Source organism: Hemibagrus wyckioides, linkage group LG21, assembly GCF_019097595.1.
Source record: "Hemibagrus wyckioides isolate EC202008001 linkage group LG21, SWU_Hwy_1.0, whole genome shotgun sequence".
In the NCBI taxonomy this organism is placed as follows: Eukaryota; Metazoa; Chordata; class Actinopteri; order Siluriformes; family Bagridae; genus Hemibagrus; species Hemibagrus wyckioides.
Window position 1 is genome coordinate 7,574,344 of NC_080730.1, and position 23,052 is coordinate 7,597,395.

Here is a 23,052-nt window from a genome sequence, read left to right on the forward strand (position 1 = left end):
CATTGTGGACACGCACTTTTTAACCAGAAAAGCTTATCTAGCACTAGCTCTGGGATGCGTGTCTGCAATGCTACGTACTACGTAATCACCTTAGAAGCTGCATTATGGAAGTTTAAACTCAGGGGCACCATAGAAGTCCAACGTATGGAGAAAAATGTTTTCCTCAAAAAACATAATTTCATAACGACAATAATAAGTAAATTATTTGTAGATTTTTGTTCTGGGTGTGAACTTCTCCTTTAATGAGTGACTTTGAAACATTTAATAGGATATCATTTATAGTTTGTTATTATGTACAAGCTTAGAGGATGAACAAATATGAATATGAACAAACGTACAATAAATGTGGGAAATATTTTTAATTGATTTCACACAAATATTAGTTTACAAAGAAAGGTTTAGAACAAAACATCAAATCTGTACACAATGAGATAAATGTGTCATTGCAGATCGTGGAAGAAAACTGAAAAGTCTTTCCAGAGAAAAGATCTGGAAAGTGAAACATAAGCCATAAATTATATTGTTTTAGAAACGTAATAGCTTAGATTAAATAATGACGGCACACATTTAGCAGGAGGTCACTGGTTGACGTTGTGATCTAATGAGATACGTAAATGGAATAACTCTATTAATGATGCACACCAGAGGAAAAAATGAACACCAGATGGAAAGGAACAACCGCACAGTTGTTCAAAACATCCTGAGTTTGTATCGGCTTAGTGTTGCGACAAACAAATGTATTCTTCAATACCATACACTGGGTGACTTATAAGCATGACGTTTACATCATACACATAAAATGAACGTTACATGATGCATATTTTGCTCAGCACAAAAAAAAAGTACATTGGACTGCTTGAGTAAATTTGTTATTGAACATAATAATCTTTACATTATACCTGTCATTGTGGACACTGGGGAAAAAACTGTTGGAATGCAAAATTCAATGATCTGATTAAAGATTGAACATTGTTTATAAGATGCAGCAGTTTCTATAATCTATCACATATTTCTTGAAGCCGTCCATGCTGTTTTGCTTTTGTCCATCTTCCTACCATCAGGCCAGTTTGGACACTGCTTTCCAATTAGCCTGTCAAGATCAGAAGAAAGAAATCCCTTTTTACTCTGGTCCAGTCAGCCTGGAAGCCATTTTCCTGAGTAGTGACCAAGTTCTGTCCACTGTACTTCATGCTCATTTCTCCCAGATGCTTCAATACTTTGATGTTCCTTCCAAGCAAACGTGTGTCCCAAAGGAACCTCATCCAGCACACCACAGTATATAATAAATCAACATTACAGTATGAAAGCATTACTTAACCATTAAAAATGGATAATTTTACTCTGGCTATCAGAGATCAAATCTGACTTTGCTAACTGGTACCACAACCTTACTAGCATTTATTTCTTTTCAGTCTATCCATAAACACAATAGAGACTTATTTACGCTGTTCCTGGCAAGAGATGAAATGAACATCCTGGTGTGCTTTAAGAGGTATGAGGAGAGACACCTGCTGTAGTCAGAGCAGACCTATTGTATTTCAAAAGTCCATAAGACATAACACAGTTATATGTATCTTCGCAGCGTTAAATCTACATGAAGTGGGTTCATATTTAAATGACAGTATGTTTGCCTGGGTGTTTGTTCATTTATTGCAGAATTAGCTGATTAGCAATGCCACTGCGCTTTAGGAACCATAGATTTAAAGCTTTTTACAGGAAGTGACATAATCAGATGGTACAGCTAGACATTTATAGTTTACAATTTACAGGATCTGGCTTTGTGGAGTTTCTAGAGATTATCCCAGGATGTGTGTAAGGCAGGAACACGCCCTTGAGGGAAGTCAGTCCATAAGAGGGCACCATGTACACACACACATCACACTCACAAATTCACATCTTCGAGCAATTTAGAGTATCGAATCTACCTGCATTTTCAGTGTCAATCTCCACATAGACATTAAACTTAGCTCTGAATGCAACTGGGAAACTGTAATTAATGAACCACATGATTCTGGATTTCATTAAGTACAATTAAACACCATCACTGTGGCTAAAAACATACTCTAGTAGAAGCATGTCACTGAGTGTACACTGATGCATAGCCATTCACTACAAAATAATACATATCAAACAATGCTTATAGGAAAAAAGTAATCCTGTAGTTGTGTCAGGATGATCAGTTTTGTTGTGTTCATAGTGTGTTCAGGGAAGCATGTGTTAGTATGAACTAATTGAATTAGTAATTTGTATTAAACTGTCAGTATTAATAGTTCATAATATATGTGAGATGGTCTGGGAAAATCGGTCTGACATTTCAGTGAAATTTTTCTCTGTCTGTAACAGGATACGATGCCAAAGATCAAAAAATTATATTTCATTAAAATATATATTTTTATCTTTCTGTAAAAATCAAGGTTTAATTAGTCAGGTTAAAAATTTCATTGAAAAATACTGTCGTCAAAGTGTGATTTCCTCAGAGAAAGAACGTCAAGCTTTGATCAAGTCTGCAATTTTCATAAACATGTACACCGACCAGGCATAACATTATGACCACCTGCCTAATATTGTGTTGTCCCACTTTCGCTGCCACAACAGCCCTGACCCGTCACGCACTGTGTTTTCTGACACCTTTCTATCAGAACCAGCATTAACGGTTTCAGCAATTTGAGCAACAGTAGCTCTTCTGTTGGATCAGATCACACGGGCCAGCCTTCACTTCTCAACAAGCCTTGGTCGCCCATGACCCTGTCGCCGGTTCACCACTGTTCCTTCCTTGGACCACTTTTGATAGATACTGACCACTGCAGACCGGGAACACCCCACAAGAGCTGCAGTTCACAATTTGGCCCTTCGTCAAACTCGCTCAAATCCTTACGCTTGTCAATTTTTCCTATTTCTAACACATCAACTTTGAGGACAAAATGTTCACATGCTGCCTATTATATCCCACCCACTAACAGGTGCCATGATGAGGAGATAATCAGTGTTATTCACTTCACCAGGCAGTGGTCATAATGTTATGGCTGATGGGTGTATATACGGGAGAAAACACTGAAATGTCACCATGTTAAGGGTTTCCCCAGGCCACAGCACATATATGTTTAATTTCTTATCTAACAGAACTTTAGCTTCTTTAACTTGTGCTTCTATTCCCTGCTCTTAAGATATTGTCTCAATTGCTTCTTCAGTGCATGTCTTCCACATTTGATTGTGATATCAACTGCAGCATTTTCAGGACCCAGGATGTGGTACTAATTGAGTACATCGCTGCGTTCCCATACGCAGTGGGCTTGCTAATGAATTTATGATTTGTCCACCCCTGATACTGATTAAAGCATCGCTTAGGGCGCAGCAACAGAACTCTAGTGTTTATGTTTACTTGTAATGAAATCTTTCATCTAAGCATTCAAAGGCATTTTTTTCTCAACTTTGCCTCTCACTCAGTTGTTCTTAATTATTTTCTTATATGCCCATGTATAACGCGGTGCATGTTTCCAAAAGACGCCAAAAGATCAGGTTACCTAGAAAAGAATGTTGTTTAGAAGTCTAAAAACTAGGTCTCCAACATTTATTTCTTGCAATGGTTTTGTAATCTGGATCCTTTAAGTAATCAAAAGTAACAAGGCTAATGTGGCTAATTCTAAAATGTCATGTTCTTCTTCCAAGACACACCCAAATGTCCCTTTGTTTTTTTCTCCAATGTCTATCACTGAAGTGTTTCACTTGGTGGATTTTGCCGCCGAACTCGAGCCTTGCGGTTCTCTGCGGTCTGCTTCCACTTTAGCGTGCGCAGTTTCTGCTGTCTCCGTTTCTCGCGGTACCACAGCTGCTCGCAGTACTCGTCGGCTGTCAGACCGCTAACGCCAATGAGATGCAGGTCCTTGTAGCTCAGCGAAGACGGTGCGTAGTTGCCACCTACTTTGGGGTCGGAGTGATGAGTGCTGCGCGTAGTTGATACATGCTGTTCAGAGATGACTTGCAGATCGTACCTAGCTAGGGTGCGAGAAAAAGAGTACTCGTGAGCTGTGCACAGGAAGAGGCCGGCGTTTGAGGAAGTTATCCGCTGCAGGAGGAGACCTCGTTTTGTGAAGATGATGTCTTCACCAGCGAGCAGCTGAAAAAGAAAATGGTGTTACTGATTTCTGTAATTTAGCTGTTATAATTTCTAGAATGAAATTTTGTCAGTATACTCGGAAATGTATAAACCCAAAAACCTTCCTGGTCTATATCTTCCTGTCGAGATCATGCTAGATAAGGAGCAACTTTAACAAACACTGTGTATCTAAACATATCTAAAACCTTGCTTCAAGGAAAATTTCTACTGCTGGTTGAGATACATTCGAAAGAGAAAGTTCAGTAAAACCTGTAGACTCCAGACTATTTAGTAGAAATGTCACATTTTACCATGGGTTTTTCCAGGCCACCCAGATGTTCATAATTTTTTTATTTAATGTGTGTTAGTTATAAAAATATACATAGCAGTAAACCACTTGCTGAAAGGTCATTATTTTCCACTGTATATTTATATTACGTCTAAAATCATTGAACATAAAGAGAGTTACAGACAGCGTGTTACATCTCTTTAGGCTTGCACTGGTTTATAAATGATTTTCAACCGTTTCAAAGAGACGTGTGGTGGTGTGTGCTGACCTGTTTAGTGCTTTGGCTGTGTTTTTGCTGCATGATCCATTTGATTGTCGCTTGTGGTGAAGGTGGCATGCATTCCAGGAAGGTTGAGTTGTTCTCTACTCCATAAACTACCTTCAGCTCAATTTCCTCAGAACCTACAAATGATTCCAGGTACATTATATCACTACTATTCTTGTGGGAACCATCATCACAAGATGGAAAATATCATCAAAAGCAAATAAATGAACAGCTATATGAAAATGTCTACTCCTCTACTTTGCAGGAACGTTTTATGACATATTTAGATTTCAATGCTGTCACACAGTGATGGATAAAGCAAAGTTTTAGAGTTAATACCGTCTCCCAGATCCTGACACTGGCTCCATGGGTCGCCGTACCTCACATCCTGTCGACGGGAACGTCTGCAAAAGGCAAGTGTGCGGCTGTTAGACACGGCTATGGAATATTTTAGTCACCAAGGTCATTTGCAATGTAGATGAAGTTATCTATGTAGCTAACTATTCTGAGTGTGAAGTCGTTTTTAGTCATTTGGTGTTACGAAGATGTCTGATGTTAAAAAAAAAAAGTCTGCATACATACATAAAACAAATCACACAGAGATTCCCTTCTGTCAACATTCCCTTCCTCCTTTTCAGTCCTTATGCATTATCTTATAATCACAGACATCATGTACAGTCATGTCAGTAAAATGATCTTTTGTGCCTTTAACTGTTTAATATTAGTCTATGCAGATAGATAATAATAATAGTCAATGCAGATACTACTCTTTATTAATCCCCGTACAAATAACACCAGGCTTTACCAACAGATAGCAATAGAAAGGAATAAGTCTCTCCAATTAACACACAAGTTGGCCCACACTAACACTCCTGGCATAGAACAGACAAGTCGTTTTATTGGGTGTGCAAACTTCATTACAGCTTCCTTACTCATGAATCCAGCTGCGCCTGGAGCATCGTATCCACATAAAACAGCAGGATGCCAAATTCTTACTTCCCTCATAACAAAACTGGCTGCTTTCCGTCATTGCCGTAGAGTAAACAGTGCACATAAACAATAGACATTCGACTGAGCACAGCGCAGCACAGCTACATATCTGCTATATATCTGCTTCGGGCATAGTTTCACTATGTGAGCCCAAAGAGTTCATGTTTAGAAATAAAAATAAATAGGTAAACATCATGACAGCATACAAATACACTGCAGCATGTCAGTGTGCATAAACAGATTCCATATGAGCCCAAAGAGAAAGATACCTTTTGTTAGTGGGGAAATAGTTGGTGCAGGTGGTGCCGTCCCAGGCGCAATAAGGATCCCGGGCCAGGCAACAGTCAGCGCAAGCCTTCCCATAGAGCTCACACCGCTGCAGGGGCAACTGAACCACTGCATCCGCACTGCTGACGAACAGAGCTTGCTAAAAACAAAAAAGACAGGAAAATATTTTGACATTTAGATGCCTGTACATAAATATACCCTGTTATTCCTTGCAAGACTTTCATAAAAAAAACAATAATACTGTTAATAATCTTACAGTGATCAGGTCCCTAAGCTAATTAACAACATTTCAAATTTAGATGGAACAAGTTAAGAACATCTCAAAATCACTTCCGGCACCTAAAATGAATTCATGCACATTCAGGGCTGCTGTAATTCCTCCTCCTTAAAAAACCATTGAGACCAGAAGTGTTTGTGTTTTCCTCAGAAAGTTAATGGCCAAAACTGTGTTCTTAAACAAAATGAAATGTGGTCTAATAATCTTAGTCGTAAACACATTAAGTGTACTACTAGAACTTTCTGCTTGCATTGGAAAACAATACTGACCACCTTAAATTGCTCTTTTTAGATGTACTGCAACTTTTTAATTTCTTTACAGTCGCAAAACCATATTCATGGATCACAAAATAATTTGTGATCTTTGTAGCCACACTGTCTTTCTAATACAGGCAATGCCAATCAAATTACTGTTATTTTCCAGAATTAATACAGTTGCTGTTCTAAAATGGGTGTAAAACCTGTGCCAAATCAAATATGCAGCCCAGATGATCCATTGTGGCAACCCCAAACAGGAAACAGCCGAAAGAACAACAGCAAAAACATTATAGTTGCTATTCTAAGACCGGCTACTGGTACAAGGCCCAACCTTATATTTACATATGCCATAAATATCGTATTGTACTATCCATAAATTGTAATAATGTCAGCCTTATATGATGACACCTGACCATTACACCCATCTGAGCTTTTTGAACATACCATTTCCAGATTTATTCCCCCTTTGCTGTTATAATAACCTCCACTCAACTAGATTTTGTAGCACAGACATGTTCATTCAGCCACAAGAGCAGGCACTGACACTGGTTGAGGAGGTCTGGGGCACAGATGGCATTTTAGTTCATCCCAAAGGTGTTCAAGTAGGGTTGAGGTCAGGGCTCTGTGCAGGACACTCCAGTTCTTCCATTCCAACTTTGGCAAACCATGTCTTGACACAACCGCAGCATTGTCATGGTGCAACATGTTCGGGCTCGACCATTTAGTTTTAGCTAATGGGAAATTGTAATGCTACAGCATAAAATGCCATCCTACACAAATGCGTGCTTCCATCTTTGTCATAACAGTTTGGGGAAAGAACACATTCTGTATGTCTGTGATGATCAGGTGTCCACATACATTTAGCCATATAGAGTATATATGGCTAAGACACATCAGTGGTGATAACCGCAATCTATATTTGGAGCAAAAGCTCATGCTATCTATGGAAACATAAATTAGATAATCTACTGAACGGAGCTAAATTATAGCCTTAAAATGTACAATTTTCACCACATGAGCAAGTGCTTCTGGCTTGAACCATCCTCTTCTGTTACTAATCTCCCAGAAGGGAAGTCATTAAACACTATTAAATGCTACCTCTAAATGCCCACCCACAAAATAACTTCACCTACCCTCTTGTTGGAAAGCTCCATGCTTAGGATCGGACTCTAAAAGATAAAGAGAAGAAAACAATTTGTCAGTATGCATTAAAATAGTGACATGAATCACCTCACGAATCAGGGAGTATGTGAAGGAGGACACGCATTGTTGGCACTGAACAAGAGGCTCATATCAGTCTGTTGTGCAACTTGTAGACTTTTCTTCATTGCTTCATTTATCCTTTTTATCATTTATCCTTCATTTATCCCCCCCCCCGATGATATTCATCAGAACTGATGAATATACTTAAAAAATAAAATAAAATCAAAACATGAACAAGGAACGGTTTCTATACCAGTTCCTCTGATGTAGTTCATCCAATCGCATGCATTTGTGTAAATTATGTATCTGAAGGATAGTGTTTTATTTATCCTTTCTGGCATGATCGGTCCACATGATTTTTCAATGAATTAACAAGAACCTCAATTGCAAAACAAAACATGACCACTTAACATTGTCTTATTTACTGTCAGAATCATTAATTGTTGGTTATTATATTATTTGTAACCTTTGTACCCAATTAATTTTTATGTAAAAACAATCATATTAATCCACTTCTAATCCTCTAATTATTTAGCTTTGTCATTTTCCAACACAACTTCATCATCTAATGACTTACATATAATGTGATAAAATGTTTTTTGGAAGCCTCAACCTTGGTCTTGTGATAGGGTTAGTTTAACTCATCCATTTTATCTCACATTTCCTTGCCATCTCTTATTAACCCAGGGACCCAAGGTTATAGTAAAACCTCATTTGTCTCTGTTTACTTCCCCCTGTTTATCCCTGGGGGAACCAACATGTTTTTAGCTGTCCACAGCCTTAAATATATGATCTCCGCTTTTCATTTGCTAAGTAAACAAAGATGATCCCCTGTAGTCATTTGTTGTTTCTGCCTACTTGTTCAATCTTTTCTCCCACTGCCTGGGATTGGTCAGTAGGCCCGAAGGACCTACTGTTGGGGAAAATGAGCTTTTAAAGGGATAGTGACCAGACAGAGCCTGCAGCTAAAGATCATGTGGCAGGTCAACAGATGGCATCAAGACACAGGAGGAAAAGTATTAAGTTTAAGTGTATGACTAAATTGAATTACCTGAAACACACTCAGCTCTTCCAGTATGATTTCCTCAGTTTCCCAGTTCTCCTTGGGAATGGATACCACCTTCAAAACCTTGCCATCATCTAGAAACAGATACTTACTATTAGGTATCAGATGCACAATTAATATCTCCAGTTAATTCAGAAAAGCTTGAAACTGTAAATAGCACCATAAAATATGTACTGTAAATATCTCTCCCAATTATTTAATCATGAATACTAAGGATTTTCTGATATTTTTTTTTATTTATAAACAAATTTTAAGAATGGATATCATTAAATGAGAGGAACATCATTAAATAAAAAAAACAATAAAAGAGCTAAAGATGAAGCAGACATGGTGCTGCTTTTTTATACTATTAACTATTTTCTATGGTCTTTTTTACAAGATTTAACAGGACATTATAAAGAATAATGTTTTCTACATATCACGTAATTCAACAGCTGATACACCTGCAGCGAAGCATTCAATTTGTCCTTAATCTTCAGTATTAATGTTCTCCTCTTCTCCCTACACTGATTTTAGCGATTTTACATGCATCCCACGCTGAGCAATTACTCTATCACCCCTTGACTGAGCAGAGGTAAATATAATAGGGTGACACAGAGCTTAAATGAGGATTAACGTGACTCCCGGATGGCTAACAGCTGTTACTCTGCTCTCTTTACAAGCTGTGGGGAGACTCGGATGGGTTTAGCGTAGAAGAATGCTCTCTGCACACAGACAGCTCTGAGAATCTGTATTTATCTTACATGATTCACATACACATGGCAGAGTTTACAGAGTCAGCACACAAGGCAAATCTTGCATCGAGAAAAGAGCAAAGAGAAAATGTCACATATTGTTTTGGTAGATTGTATTGCATGGAGGATCTGGTGTATATTCAGCAGTACAGAAAAGTTATTTACACCAGTGAGAGTTTATATTAGTGCAATCAATCTGTTTCCTGGCCCTAGAGTGGTCTTGCTTGCTTGCAGGAGCTTGCAGCCCTAGCACTTTTTCGACCTCTATGTTATGTTAACCTCATTCATCTAATTTTCATTTGCTAAAACATTTTATTTAGAAACTACAGTAAGAAATTAATTAATCAATTGACCCAAATGAAGCAACCAAGGCTGAAGCAGAGTTGCGCTAGACCACCACTACTTATTAGTTACATAACTCTGGTTATTCCAGCCCTTAAATAAAGAAGTACCATATATCAAATTTTGGGGGAATTGGAAAATTTGTGCAAACTCATGAGCAAAGAATCCCAAGCAAAGACAATCAAGATACTGGTACTGTAGGTTAGTATGCAAATCTTGAATAAAGGATGAATGAAATGTAAGGACTGGGCATGGTTTACAATCAATTTATCATCTGCTCTTCTTGCTAGTCCCTTAGTAAATTACAGAATTGTTGTGTCCTAGAAATTGATAAGTTAGAAGGGAAAAAAAATTCACCCTGGCCACTTCTCCAACATACCTGTACCCAAATGCAGAACACTGTATTGGCCGTCTTCAGCGTCCACTCTATCCACTACTAACTTCTTCAGCCTGTAGGGGACATTGATCTGAGTAAACAGCGGCCGTCTGTGAATCGGTACGACCGGCTCCCACATCAGTTGATGGCCTCTCATAAAGCTCATGACCTCATCAGGAAAGTCACGGGTAGACTTGTGCAATGGGTCGTAGGTCTCACTTGGGCACTGAAGGAACATGAAGGGAATGTTATTTGTCTTCAAGAGAGATGAATTTATTTACAACCATAGCTATAACCTGGATCAACCGACGTTTTGCTTTCTTGAAATTTATGCCAGGTACCTTCAAATAGTTAAAAATGGATTCATATCCACCATTGCCTTATCTGAAGGCAATGTGGGAGTATCACCTTCAATAACTGAAGGATATCATATAAGTTAGCCAAAGTAATTAGCTTACTTTTTAGTGTTTTGAGAATGTCAAAAGAGTTTATATCAAGTTTTTAATGAAACAATGTTTTTCATTCTTTTAGACAATTAAATTTGTAATCAGCAAATATTATTGCGACTAGCAAGCTGATACTTTTATGAGTAGTCTTGTAAGTAGTATAAATAATTGCCTTATGCTTTTACCAGCATAAGCCAATGATTCTCACCTAACCTTAGGTATTAATATTATAACTAAGTGAGCTTATAATATTTGTGTTGTATATCTCTTGTCAGTGAGTCTGAAAGCGAATGGTTAAAAACAAACTGCTCTTTGCCAGTTGAGTAACAATCAATAATGATGATTCACCAGTCTTAGAGAGCAAGTTATTACACATGTTCGGCTACATTCTGCCACCACATTGTTAGGTTGTTGTTTTTTCCATATCTAATTAGATAGAGTAAGAGATTACAATATTCATTTAAAATGATCAAGGTACGTATCTCAATGTCCTCATAGTTAGTTATGGCCATCCTTACTCAAAACTCCTAAAATTATTGCTAGCTGGATATAAAACATCAAATCAAGGAATATAGTGGACTCCAATAACAGCGCACTGGAAAGTATCAAACTCAAATATCAAAGTATTTGAAAAATAACTTTCAATTACCTTATTTTTCCTTCTCAGGACTGTGAGTTTATGCAGAACCATGAAAACATGTACGTTTAATGTACTTTCACTGGTTCTTTACGATGTGGGTTCACATAATTAGTCAAGTATGTCCAAAGTGCTAACACCCTTGCCAAGTTTTTCCCTGTAGGAAGCATATGTGCTAACAGCACACACCTCTAGCATTGTAACAAATGCCCTAAAGCATGACCCTGAAAGCACCTACCAGTTTTTTATAATCCCTGTGTGCAAGCAAAGCCCAAGTAAGGATTGATGGACAGCAGGATTGTGACTGCAAACACATGCAATCATATGGACTATATATGCATGCATGGCATTCATGCAGGGAAAACGTGCTATCCATTATAAATTGCTGAGAACAACTGAACCTAAGCGTTGGTTTGAGTTACAATACCATAAATGGTGGTTGCATGCCAGGGATAAGGGTTTAATTAGTGTATGAAGCTCAACTCAGCTAGGGCTTTATGAGATTTAAACTGAATACATCATGAATTCCGTGACTGTAGAGTCAGTATTACTAATTCATCCACCACTGTCTCTTAGTTTAGCTCTGTCTGGGCTTAGACATCAACTGTCACACATAAACACACAGCTGTTTTCACAGTTATGCCTTCAGTTCACCTCCCACTGGTCTTTCCAAAGCACTCATTCACACACATACAGAATCTCCCTGTAGCAGACTCACCGTCCCTGGACGTGGATATGGGATCCTGCCTTTGTACTCCACCCAGCGGTAGTCTGGGCCTTCTTTGTGGGCGAAGGGTCCATTGAAAGCGGCTCGGATGGAAGCCATTGAGTAGACGCATACAGCTGAGCCTCGGAAGACAGAGCTTTTAAAAAAAAAGAGAAGAAGGGGAAGTGAGTTTTGGCCTGCTGCTGAGTTAGAATAACACAGGCCCTTGAGAATGGTCACCTCTGACCCTTCCTGAATGGCCTGTGGACCTCCCTCTCTTATGGGGAACCGAGTCAGACACAAAATGTTGTCTTTGAGGGCGTAGTAGTGCTGATGTCAGGTGGCGGGGTAAAGAAATTTAATCAAATTGCATAAGCGATCACAGATATGGCTGTTAAACATGTAGGATATTAGAGGGAATTTCCAAATCCGATTTTCCCATAAGTGTCACTGCATTAAATGGGAAAAAAAACTCATTTCCAGCAATGTATGATTCATCTTTGTCATTTAATCTTCTGTAAGCAATTACAACAAACACCACCACATACCATTACACTCGGTGAACTCTGGAAATTACCACAAGATGGCTGGAAACATACAAAGCATTCCTTGTTCTTTAGATGACCTTTAAGCCACCACAATTTTAGGGATCAAGCCATAAGCCAGTATTAAATTTAAAGCAATCAAACCAAAGAATGATACTTAGCCTAAAATGATCATTAATTTCCTTACAGCTAACATACTCAGGACACAATATTTCTATTATGGATTTATTCATAGAAATTTTCAAATTCGAATTGAAATTTATATTCCTTTTTTAAACTAAAAATACAGTAATAAATGAATAAAACATTTCTCTCAGTCATGTATACTTCACTATAGTTAATATAAACTGCTGGTGATAAACTGCTGTATGTCTGTAAAATAGTTCTTCTTCACAGTCTTACCTTGAAGTTGAGAAGACTCCATATATAACTGGATTTTGTGGCTCTTTGGTCTCCAGAAGAAATATATCCTCTAGAAATAAAAAAAATAATAATGTTTTAACATTTAACATTTTAAATATTATTGTGTATATTTCTAATCAAATATTTACTTAGAACACAAAAATAATATTATTATACATTATTTTTGTATTCTAAGGAAATATTTGATTTTATATATATATATATATATATATATATATATATATATATACATATATATATATATACACATATATATATATTTATAAATATTTTTAATGTTTAAATATTTCATCATGAACACACATTAGATGTGTTTAAATGGAAATGTGGATACATGTTTGCATGGAAGAAAATATATATAATTTATATTTCCTTTATGTTCTTTTTTATGTTTTTTATTGCAACACTGAATATATAATTTGTGTGCATACCCAACTCTTCGAAGTATGAGTCCATGCCTCCTGGCCCTGACACTGAGCAGACCAGCCTGGCCTTTAGGAAGGTACTCCAGCGATTAATCAGACTCCGCTTCCCACCAACATCATTCTGATAAACAGATACACAATACCATCATGTCACCTGATGTATTATGAGAACAGTAACATGAACAGATGTTAAATATAATGATCAAACTGAATTTTAGTGTCATATAATTAATACTCAGATGTGCTTGCTCCTGTTGATTCTTCACACTAGCTGAGAATGTCTTAAGCCAGAGACAATCTCTCAAAAGTCAAAGATTTTAAAGAGCTCATAGTATTTTTGCCTTAAAATACTTTAAAATGCTATAAAGCACTGCTTAAATATACCATATTAACAGAGGGTCTTTAAAATATTAATTGGGGTTGTAAAAGTTGACCTGGTGCACTGGTCACAGCATTTATGGCACAACTACACAGATTATAAACGACATGTTTTGATGCAGTGTTGACTGAAATCGCTTAATACCACACATGCAGCATGTTTTTTTTTTTATTACTACTGTACTTATTAAAATAATTGTTATCAAATGTAACTACTTTTGTAATATCTATATCTCTCTCACTCAATCTCTGCCTCTGTGCCTCTCAATCGCACTAAAGGAAGTGTGACCTCACAGTACTCAAAGCTAACATATATGCTTCCCTATTAAAATTAGTATTGCGTTGAAACAGCTCTAAATACTTTCATATTGAATTAATGGATGTATAGTTTATATATTGCTTGTTTGATTACGTATTAAGGTCTTTAGTTCAGTTTAGGATGTGCAAAATGAATCCTATATCAAAAATATGATTCGATTATTGATATTTATATGATTAGTTTATAGCTTATGGATTAGTTCATTGCACCACTGGATTATTATTATGCTTTAGCCAGAACACTTAATATATTACTGGGATAAAACAGATACAGTGTTCTAAATGGATAGAAACACAGATATGAATAGAAAGTGCACTATTCTTTCTACTGCCGTTCTACTGTCATAAAGATCAGGGCACTACCTCTTCCATTTTATCCAGTTTTGCATGCCAGGCATATAGTGTAGCAGAGTGAGACTGAAAGTTGAGTGCGAGTTCATACTGTGGGTGGAAAAAGCTGTCACAGCAGGCTAGGAAGGTATTGATATGATGCCACTCCCGTAACAAACACAGAACAAATGGATCATCTGCTCCAGTGTGAAGTTCAAAGGAGCAAGAGGTTACAGGGTTATTAGTGCACATTAGTGAGAAATGTATAAAATTATTTATCATGACATCCATTATTTTAGATTTTAGATGAGATCTAAGAACAGGGAAGCTCTAAACTCAGTGTCATAAAATGCAGCCTACATTGCTGAAAAGCTATTATGGCCAAAAAACACTGAGGTGTCAGTTTATTACAGGCACTAGTTAAGTGTACTTAATAAACTGGCAACTCAGTGTAGGTCTATTACCTGCAAACAAACACCTTATTCATTCCTTTCTAAGATAAATACCACCACTAATACTCTGGGCATGATATTACACAGGCTTATACATAATTTCCGTGCCCAGTTTATATTGACATGCACAAAAGGAGCATTCATTCAGCCCTTCTGGATCGTATTTCATTTTCATTAGCCAATTACAGCCAGTGCCAGCCAGCTCACCTTGCACACTCTAGCCACCCGGCTGTAGATGCGCTTATCCAGCTGGTTGGACTCCACGGCCGTTTCCTTGAAGAAGAAATAGACCTTGTCATCGTTGAGGCTGTGTGTGTCTGGGATGGAGAACGAGCCCACAAATTCTGGCTCTGTGGAGGAAAAGACATAATAATAAAAGCAGTTTAAGTGGTTATGATGCAGCCTTTATTTGACTGGATTTAAAATATCATTTTGTTCTGGCCCAGGCAAGCTCGACATTAGCTCACAGTACACTATGCATTTGTGTCACATAAACTGCAGGCAATGAAAAGTGTTGATTTCTTAAGCAAACAAAAAATCCTGAAAAGGTCATAAAAATGCTACCATGAACATTACTGTTATCAAAGTTTATTTGCTGAATCCCAAATGATTTAAATATGTTTATCCTATCTAACCTTACATACGGTAGTACTTCCATAATGTACTATATGTCCAATTATGTCACATAATAGCATGACTCATGAGTTAATGAGAAAAAGAGATCTTTTTCAGATCAATTCAAATGTTTTTTCCTGCATTTCCTGCATTTAGGAGGTATACATGAAGTGTATATAATTGCAATAAAGATATTTATTACAACAAAAAAGTTATTTAGCCAAACAGTTTTGACATTTTGAGGTGATAGTTACATTATGAAAATTCACATTAAATTTGTTCAGATCTTTTTAATACGTTGCAATGCATTTTAAAAATCTGCTCCCAGTTCACATATTGGATTAAAGACCAAAACAACATGCCTTATTCGCTTCTGAACCTCACCATTGAGCCAGTGGTCATTATAAGCCTCGGTGCGAATGTAGTGCTGACTGGTTGTGTGCACAGAGCTACGAAATATGGCTGCGTTGTTTCCCATGAAGTCCACCGACGTTCCTGCATACAAGTCTCCATCTAAAGTAAAGACACAGACGAGTGAAACCTAAAGCATATCATACATGAACTCAGACTTAATTGGCCTTCTTTGAATCAAAATAATCTTTGAATCAAAATAATTCATATTTATAGGATCTTATATAATTAAGAAGTTCTGGATTCTGCTACATTGCATGATTGAATGATAATAACAGAAGTCCATAGCCTAGACAGCAGTCTTTAATTAAACAGTATATGGTCCACTGATGATTGAAGGATAATAACAGAAGTCCATAGGCCAGGCAGCAGTCTTTAATTAAGCAGCATATGGTTTATGTATCCTTCTCTCCATGGAGCAAAGGGGTTATGTAGTTTTAAAAAAAGACAGAAATTATAAATCAAGTGGTTAACTTTCATTTCCTGACAGTGGAGCAACATGTGCAGCTTTCATCCCACCAATTAGCCATGAAATTATAGGCCGTGACAGCATCAGCCAAGGACAGTGCTGATTATTTCGTACAGTGTTGAGAGCTTCCCACACTAGTCATTCAGCTGTGCACGAATTATAAACTATAGTTCCTCAAGTCAAATATATCATACATGGGAGGAGACGTACTCAAGATTTATGTGCAAATATATTAGACTATGATATTTTCATCATAAAGCTCAGACTATATGCTAAATAGATACCATGCTATGTAATTTTTGTATTGCTGTAGGTCTATATGTATGATTAATATACATTTTGAAGATAATTTGCATTGCAATATACATAGCCAACCTATATAGCTTCAGGTAATATTCACTTCAAACCTTAAAATGAGGGAAAAAATGTGATTTCAGTGATTCTGGCCATGGCATTGTTGTTGGTGCCAGACAGGCTGGTGCGAAAATGATCTCATGGGATTTTCACACATGTGGTCTCTAGAGTTTCTACAGAAAGAAAGGTCTGGTGTGAGGCAAAGGAGAACAGCCAGACTTTGTTGAGCCTACAGAATGGCTACGGTAACTCAAATAAACAGCTCTTTACAGCCAAGTTCTGCATGAAAGCATCTGAAACAATGGCAAACATAGCAAACCATTAGGCAGATAGGCTACAACAGCAGAAGGCTGCATCAGTTCCAATTCTGTTAACCAATGAAAGAAATTTGAAGCTACAGTGAACAAAGTCTCACTTAAAGACCAGATGATGTTTTTCCTGTTTACAGCTATCCACATTTTTTTGAGCTTATGCTCTATATCTGCATGATTTTGTGTCTGGTAGTACTGTAATGTGATTGGTTGATTGAATAACTGCATGACTGTGCAGGTGTACAGTAAAAGGTATAAGTGCATAATGCAGTTTTAACAGATTTGTTAAATATTGTTCATTGCTCTATTTTAAGTGATATTGGTGTGCTTTTCTGTTCTGAAATAAAAGCTTGGCAGAAATACTCATTAAAAAAAATAATAAGTTCCATCACAATCACAGGGCATATGCTTACCAGTGAGTCGCGCAGTAAAAGGCTCATGTGGACTAAAAGGACATTTCCCTCTCCCGGACTCGACAGCATTGTTCAGCAGTCTAAGCGAAGGTTTCTAGGCGACAAAGACAATCAATTCACCCTCTTAACCCTTTCTATATAGTGTCTTCATTGTTAGCTGAGACTTCTCAGTAGGCGATTGAGGGTCTTATTCATCCCTCATATTAAAAAAAGCAGTATGCTTAAATTTAGCCCTTAAATGCCCTGTTGTCTGATTCATGCCACCTGTGGGTCTGTCACAAGCCATAAAAGGCAAAAATGATACACGACTGTCAGTAGATATAAAAAGGCAGGATAAAGAGTCAGCTGGAAAATGTCAGATTGTTCACCTCGACATTGTGGCCCAGGTCAATGTATGTACACATAGGGTGGTACGCTCCAGTTCCGCATGCATACACATGAGTTTTGTTGAATGGTTGAAGGAGCCTCACAAAATTGGCACAGTCGGTCTGGGGAGATAAAACAGTATCTCAGATTAAAGCCTGGATACAGATGAGCGATTGCAGAATGAGGTGAATATAAACCACTGTCGACAGCTTTAAATCACTGCACAATAGTGTCTTTGATGTTACTGATGTTGCAAAAGAGACAAGGACAGTGGACATACCTCCCTACATGCTTTTTAATTAACATTATCCCTTCAAAGGCTAATGAATAATATTTTATTGCTCTTTGTGTATATCTGAGAGTAGAAGAATATAGCACTAAACTATATAGGGCACTAAAAATAAAAGATGTTTTTTGGGGGCGCGGGTTGTTGAACTTTCTTAACCTTTCGAAGTTTACTTACCAACAGATTCTTCCCTGCATGTTTGCAGCGTTCAGTATGTTCCCTTCCAGCTGGCCAGTGAATCTAAAAATGGATAGGACAGAGACTATTTTCCCAAGGCTTTTTTTTTTGTTTGTACAGAGTAATGTATGAGAAAAAAATTTGCCTTCATTTGTTATGCAACAATCTATAAACAGTATAAATAAGCATAATTATTACCTACATTTAAAATGTGGGTTCAGACAAAATTTTAAATATATTTTTATATGAAATTGTTTAAAGTTCGAAAAATTCATAAAAGTGACAGCTATGTATAATTATACAACAAAGGGGTGACTTTTGGGGCAGTCCTATTACCCTTTCGGGGCGGTCCTAATACCATATCTATTACCTACGCACACAGCTTCCTTAAGGAAGATTGTATTTCAGCAAGATTAATCATAAGATATATTTAACCAATGCATTGCTATAAAATCCGACAGAGCTAATTGATTGCCCCTCAAAATACTTTAAAAAATACATGAGCAATAAAAGAAATGCACTGTAACTACAAGGCTAATGTAGCTAACAAGTCATTAAAGACACTCATTCAAGGCTTAATAAATCATTGATCAATTGGTTCACATGTGACTCAGTAAAGAAAAATCAAAATGATGTAAGGCAGTGGGTTCAGATAATAACCTGTGAGATAAAGAAAGTCTATCAAACTGCATTTATTTCAGTAAACAGCATGGCTTACTGTTATATATAGGCATAAACACAACTCTAGATTGTAGCTGACTGCTGTAAGGTTAAGTAGACATCCAGACTGGGAATCTTATATTGTTTCAAACATAACTGCTAACATTTACTGTTGGAATTTTACTTAAAAATCGGTTTATACAAACGATGATACACTTCCACCTTCAACTGCAACTATACGTTGTCCTATTTTACAAAATAACGTATTTAAGAATGTTGACAAAGAATGAACATTTGGGTAGAAATGTAGCTTAGCAGTTTATTCAAACTTCAACAAGATATTAAACATCTTTAGCTGAGTGCATACTAAAGAAGTAAATAATTGATACCATATTGATTCCTGAGTTCTGGTCTATACTAAAGCAGGTCTAGGTGTGACACATACCTCACAAATGATGCAGTTTTTTGTGCTGCAAATTGTTACCAGGTAGTGACCCATAGAACTGCTGCCAGTCTGAAGACTGTATATTGTACATGGTACCAGAAGGTCACACATGGTACTCACTATCGCGGTTTTTACCTTCATACCACTCTATCAGTCAAGCAAAATGTTAACTTCATTTGTTCCATGCATGAAAGCCATTTCATCCTCATGAGACATCATAATAGTCATGACAAATTTGGCACCATTAAGTGAGAAAACAAATAAGCACCTAAAGGTCATGGAGTTACCGCCGAAGAAATCTCTAGGCGAGTATCAACAGGATTGCACACACTGACCTGCTACAATGCACAATGGCATGCAGTACTATCAAGCAACTCAAACCATCCGTTTCTTCCACCTTCTCAGTGCATGAAGTATGTGCTACGATGATGTAAACATCATGGTGTTGGAGTGAAATGGAGGTGGTGGGTGAAGAGTTTTGCAACCTGTGTGATCTGGGTTAGACTCTCAGAATCGAACATGTAGACGTGGTCTCGTCCTCCAACCAGCAGCCAGCCACGATCCTCATCCAACAGCATAACCTCGTAATACCCATTAACTCCTGCACCACCGTCCCAGAATATGGTCGAATTGTTCCTTGCCCGCAGCTCTGAGGAACAGAATAAGAAAAAGAATGAATTGTAGTATGTAAAGAGAAGTTACACACCTAAATGAACAAGACAGATGTGTATTTATATTACAAAACTCAGACGTGTACTTATATTACACCTATTATTTTTACTCTCTATTTAATGGCGTGAGATTGGCTTGAGTCACAACTCTAGGTCTGTAACAAATAAATTTAATGTGGTATAGCACCAAGAGGGCTATTTTTGCACTACCTGACTCAAGATCAATGTCATAGTTGTCATGGACTCCCCATTTGTGGTACACATGTTGTCCTGGGTGTTACTAAGCCATTTTTATCTAGTTTCCAAGTTTATAGCCCATGTTCCATGATGAGGCCTTAACTGCCTGTGTGTTGTTACCCATTATGATGATAATTTCTTGATTTTTCTTACACAGCTGCATCATGAACCTTCAGGGTACAGAAGTAGTATTAGTGGTCATAGTAGTAGTTGTAGTAGTCATAGTCGTAGACATAGTAGTAGCATTCGTAGTTTTAGTCAAAGTAGTTGTATTCATAGTCGTAATAATAGAAGCAGTAGTCGTAGTAGTCGCAGTCGTTGTAGTAAAAATGGTAGTACAGAGTTGGCCCAGTTTAAGTATGATGTATATGAGAATATTTATTCAGCACATAGCTGAGCCTGTGCTACCAAAATTCTATGCTATTCAAGTTAGGCAGATTACAGCTGGTCTTCCTACAGTAAGCATGAAAGGTTTGGCTGATTTATTAAACCTTCATTTGTCAAACCTATGTGATTAAACACACACACACACACACACACACCACACACACACACTTAACTAGGAATCTTATCTAGGAATCTGCAGCAAGCCAGCATCCAAAATGAAAAAACTACCTCAGAAAGAAAGTAAAATTTGTCAACCCACATGATCATTTTTTTCCTTTATCTCTGTTTACAATCCACTTTATCACATATGACTTAACTCCAATACCAGCAGAGATGCGCTGATAATCTGATACTGTGGATTTGTAAAGCGTATGTGGCAGGCCATTTTGGAACATGATACTAAGTATTAAACTCTTTATACAAAGCTCTGATATTGGTATCTTCTCAGAAATGGAAACCAGAAACACTTATTAATAATACTCATCACAAGTGGGCACATTAAAGAGCAAAGATGTACATTTCACCAAGTTACAAGGCAGAAGAGATAAAACAGTTCATCTAATCTTGTGGCACTTTTGGAGTGTTTTTCAGCAACACTCTCAACTCCAAAGAGATAAGTGTAGTGCACAAATCCCGGGCTGGTCAAGCAGATTATGTGTCCAGGGTATCAGTATTTCATGTGTAGGCAGACAAGTTCAGGAAGCTGCTGTTTTAGCAGTCACCAGCTTTTATTTTCCATCACTCTGCCAGAGGAGGAAAAAAAACCAACTCCCTATTGACTTTCACAAAACATAACCTTTCATTTGATATGTTGGTTTAAATATAACATGCTCCATGGATCATATATTTCTCTGTAGTACAAAGCAAGTCTTCTGCTCTCCACACATAAACCAAGGATGTCGTTTGGCCTGAGGTAGAAACTATTTTACTTGACAATTTAATTAGCACTGGACAATTTTTTTAGAGTCAGGATTGAAAAGAGTCAGTTGTTGATACTGAGCAAAGTGCTCTCGAAAACTGTTAAAGTTTTAATGTCACCCCTCTCAGGGACATCAGTGTTTGCTTATTTTCCATAAGCAAGTTATCATTATATTAACTAATATTAAGTATAAATAGTGTGATATTTATGTGAGCTGAATTACCATCTTCCTTCATCAATAGCACTCAGATCTAGAAGTGTCTATAAATCAATTTGATATAGTTACAGTACAGTGCATTGATGGCAACCTTGTATTTCAACCTAATTGCTACACTAATCTGTAGAATTATTTGTCAATTTGTATGCTGACAGTTATTAGATTTAGTTTTTTTCATATTATTTATATATATATATATATATATATATATATATATATATATATATATATATATATTAATCTTTTACAAATCCAAGTATACAGGAAAAACTGATGATCACTGGTGCATTTCGGCTCCTTGTCAATCAAATGTCTTTCTGTTAGGGTCAATGATAGGGTATCATTAATTTGAAAGACACCTAAAATAAATATGTCAATCATATGTCCTAACACTACCTTTTAGGGCCACTTTCACAAATTAGGCCTTCCGATACGCATGTGGAGAAATGTGCGTGTTGTCCCAGCTGGGAACTGTGGAAGCAGTTACTCGGACCGGTGCAGGTTATGCAAACAGAACACACGCATGCATACTCTCCTTCATAGCTTAAGCATGCCTCGCTGCGTCCACTCCCCCCTGGGGAGAAGAAGTTTAACAAGGCAGAAAGTGACCCCGGCCAATCAGTGGCAATTAACCCCGCACACCATCGGCTGACATGTGCACCATGTCCAACGGACAGCCAGAGAACACATGGGGAAACGTCTATGCTTACACACTGACAGGGTGTTTTGTCTAAAAGCAGTCCCTGTATCTTCTGTGGATGCTCTAAAGCATATCAGAGTGTGATTTTACAACAATTTATATCTACTTTGGCAGGTGTTGGCAGGTTACATAGAAAAAGGAAAGCTTTAGGGTGAAATTATGTAATATAGTTTATACAAATTATGTAAATATGCATGTTAAAATGTACTTAACAGATCATCAGTTGAACATATGATATGTGCAGGGATATTGTACATGACCACGTCCCCACTTAAACTGCACTTCCTACTGAAACAAAAAGGTTTATTTGCAATGTATGTTTAAATAAAATGTGCTTCATGAAGGTGTGATGCACCTCAGCATGCAGCTATAACCCAAATATTACTAAGTGCTACACTACACACATGGGCTGAGTGATGATCTGACGATAGTATGAGTTTTCACTAAGCAGGTTAATCGGCATTCATGGCAACTGATCTTTTCCAAATCAGGAACATATCGTTATCACGAATGTATCATAAAAAATGTTGAAATAAAATATAATGTTATCCAGACTTAGTTGATATTGATACTG

The 23,052-nt window shown here is 37.3% G+C and overlaps 1 protein-coding gene across 2 annotated transcripts in view; it reads right to left on the reverse strand.

Moving 5' to 3' along the window:
- Positions 1-340: 340 nt before the first annotated feature.
- Positions 341-23,052, reverse strand: part of si:dkey-49n23.1 (semaphorin-3D) — a 54,057-nt gene continuing 31,345 nt past the window's right edge. For both annotated transcript variants that reach the window (XM_058373063.1, XM_058373064.1), the window contains exons 3-18: positions 19,833-19,996; positions 18,243-18,305; positions 17,782-17,901; positions 17,414-17,507; positions 15,840-15,968; positions 15,048-15,190; positions 13,369-13,483; positions 12,917-12,986; positions 11,982-12,126; positions 10,184-10,406; positions 8,714-8,802; positions 7,593-7,628; positions 5,907-6,064; positions 4,987-5,051; positions 4,651-4,784; positions 341-4,114 (exon numbers count right to left, since the gene is read on the reverse strand). In XM_058373063.1, the coding sequence (XP_058229046.1) occupies positions 3,707-4,114; positions 4,651-4,784; positions 4,987-5,051; positions 5,907-6,064; positions 7,593-7,628; positions 8,714-8,802; positions 10,184-10,406; positions 11,982-12,126; positions 12,917-12,986; positions 13,369-13,483; positions 15,048-15,190; positions 15,840-15,968; positions 17,414-17,507; positions 17,782-17,901; positions 18,243-18,305; positions 19,833-19,996 (2,156 nt within the window). In that variant the 3' untranslated portion in view covers positions 341-3,706. The remainder of the gene's footprint in view (positions 4,115-4,650; positions 4,785-4,986; positions 5,052-5,906; positions 6,065-7,592; positions 7,629-8,713; positions 8,803-10,183; positions 10,407-11,981; positions 12,127-12,916; positions 12,987-13,368; positions 13,484-15,047; positions 15,191-15,839; positions 15,969-17,413; positions 17,508-17,781; positions 17,902-18,242; positions 18,306-19,832; positions 19,997-23,052) is intronic.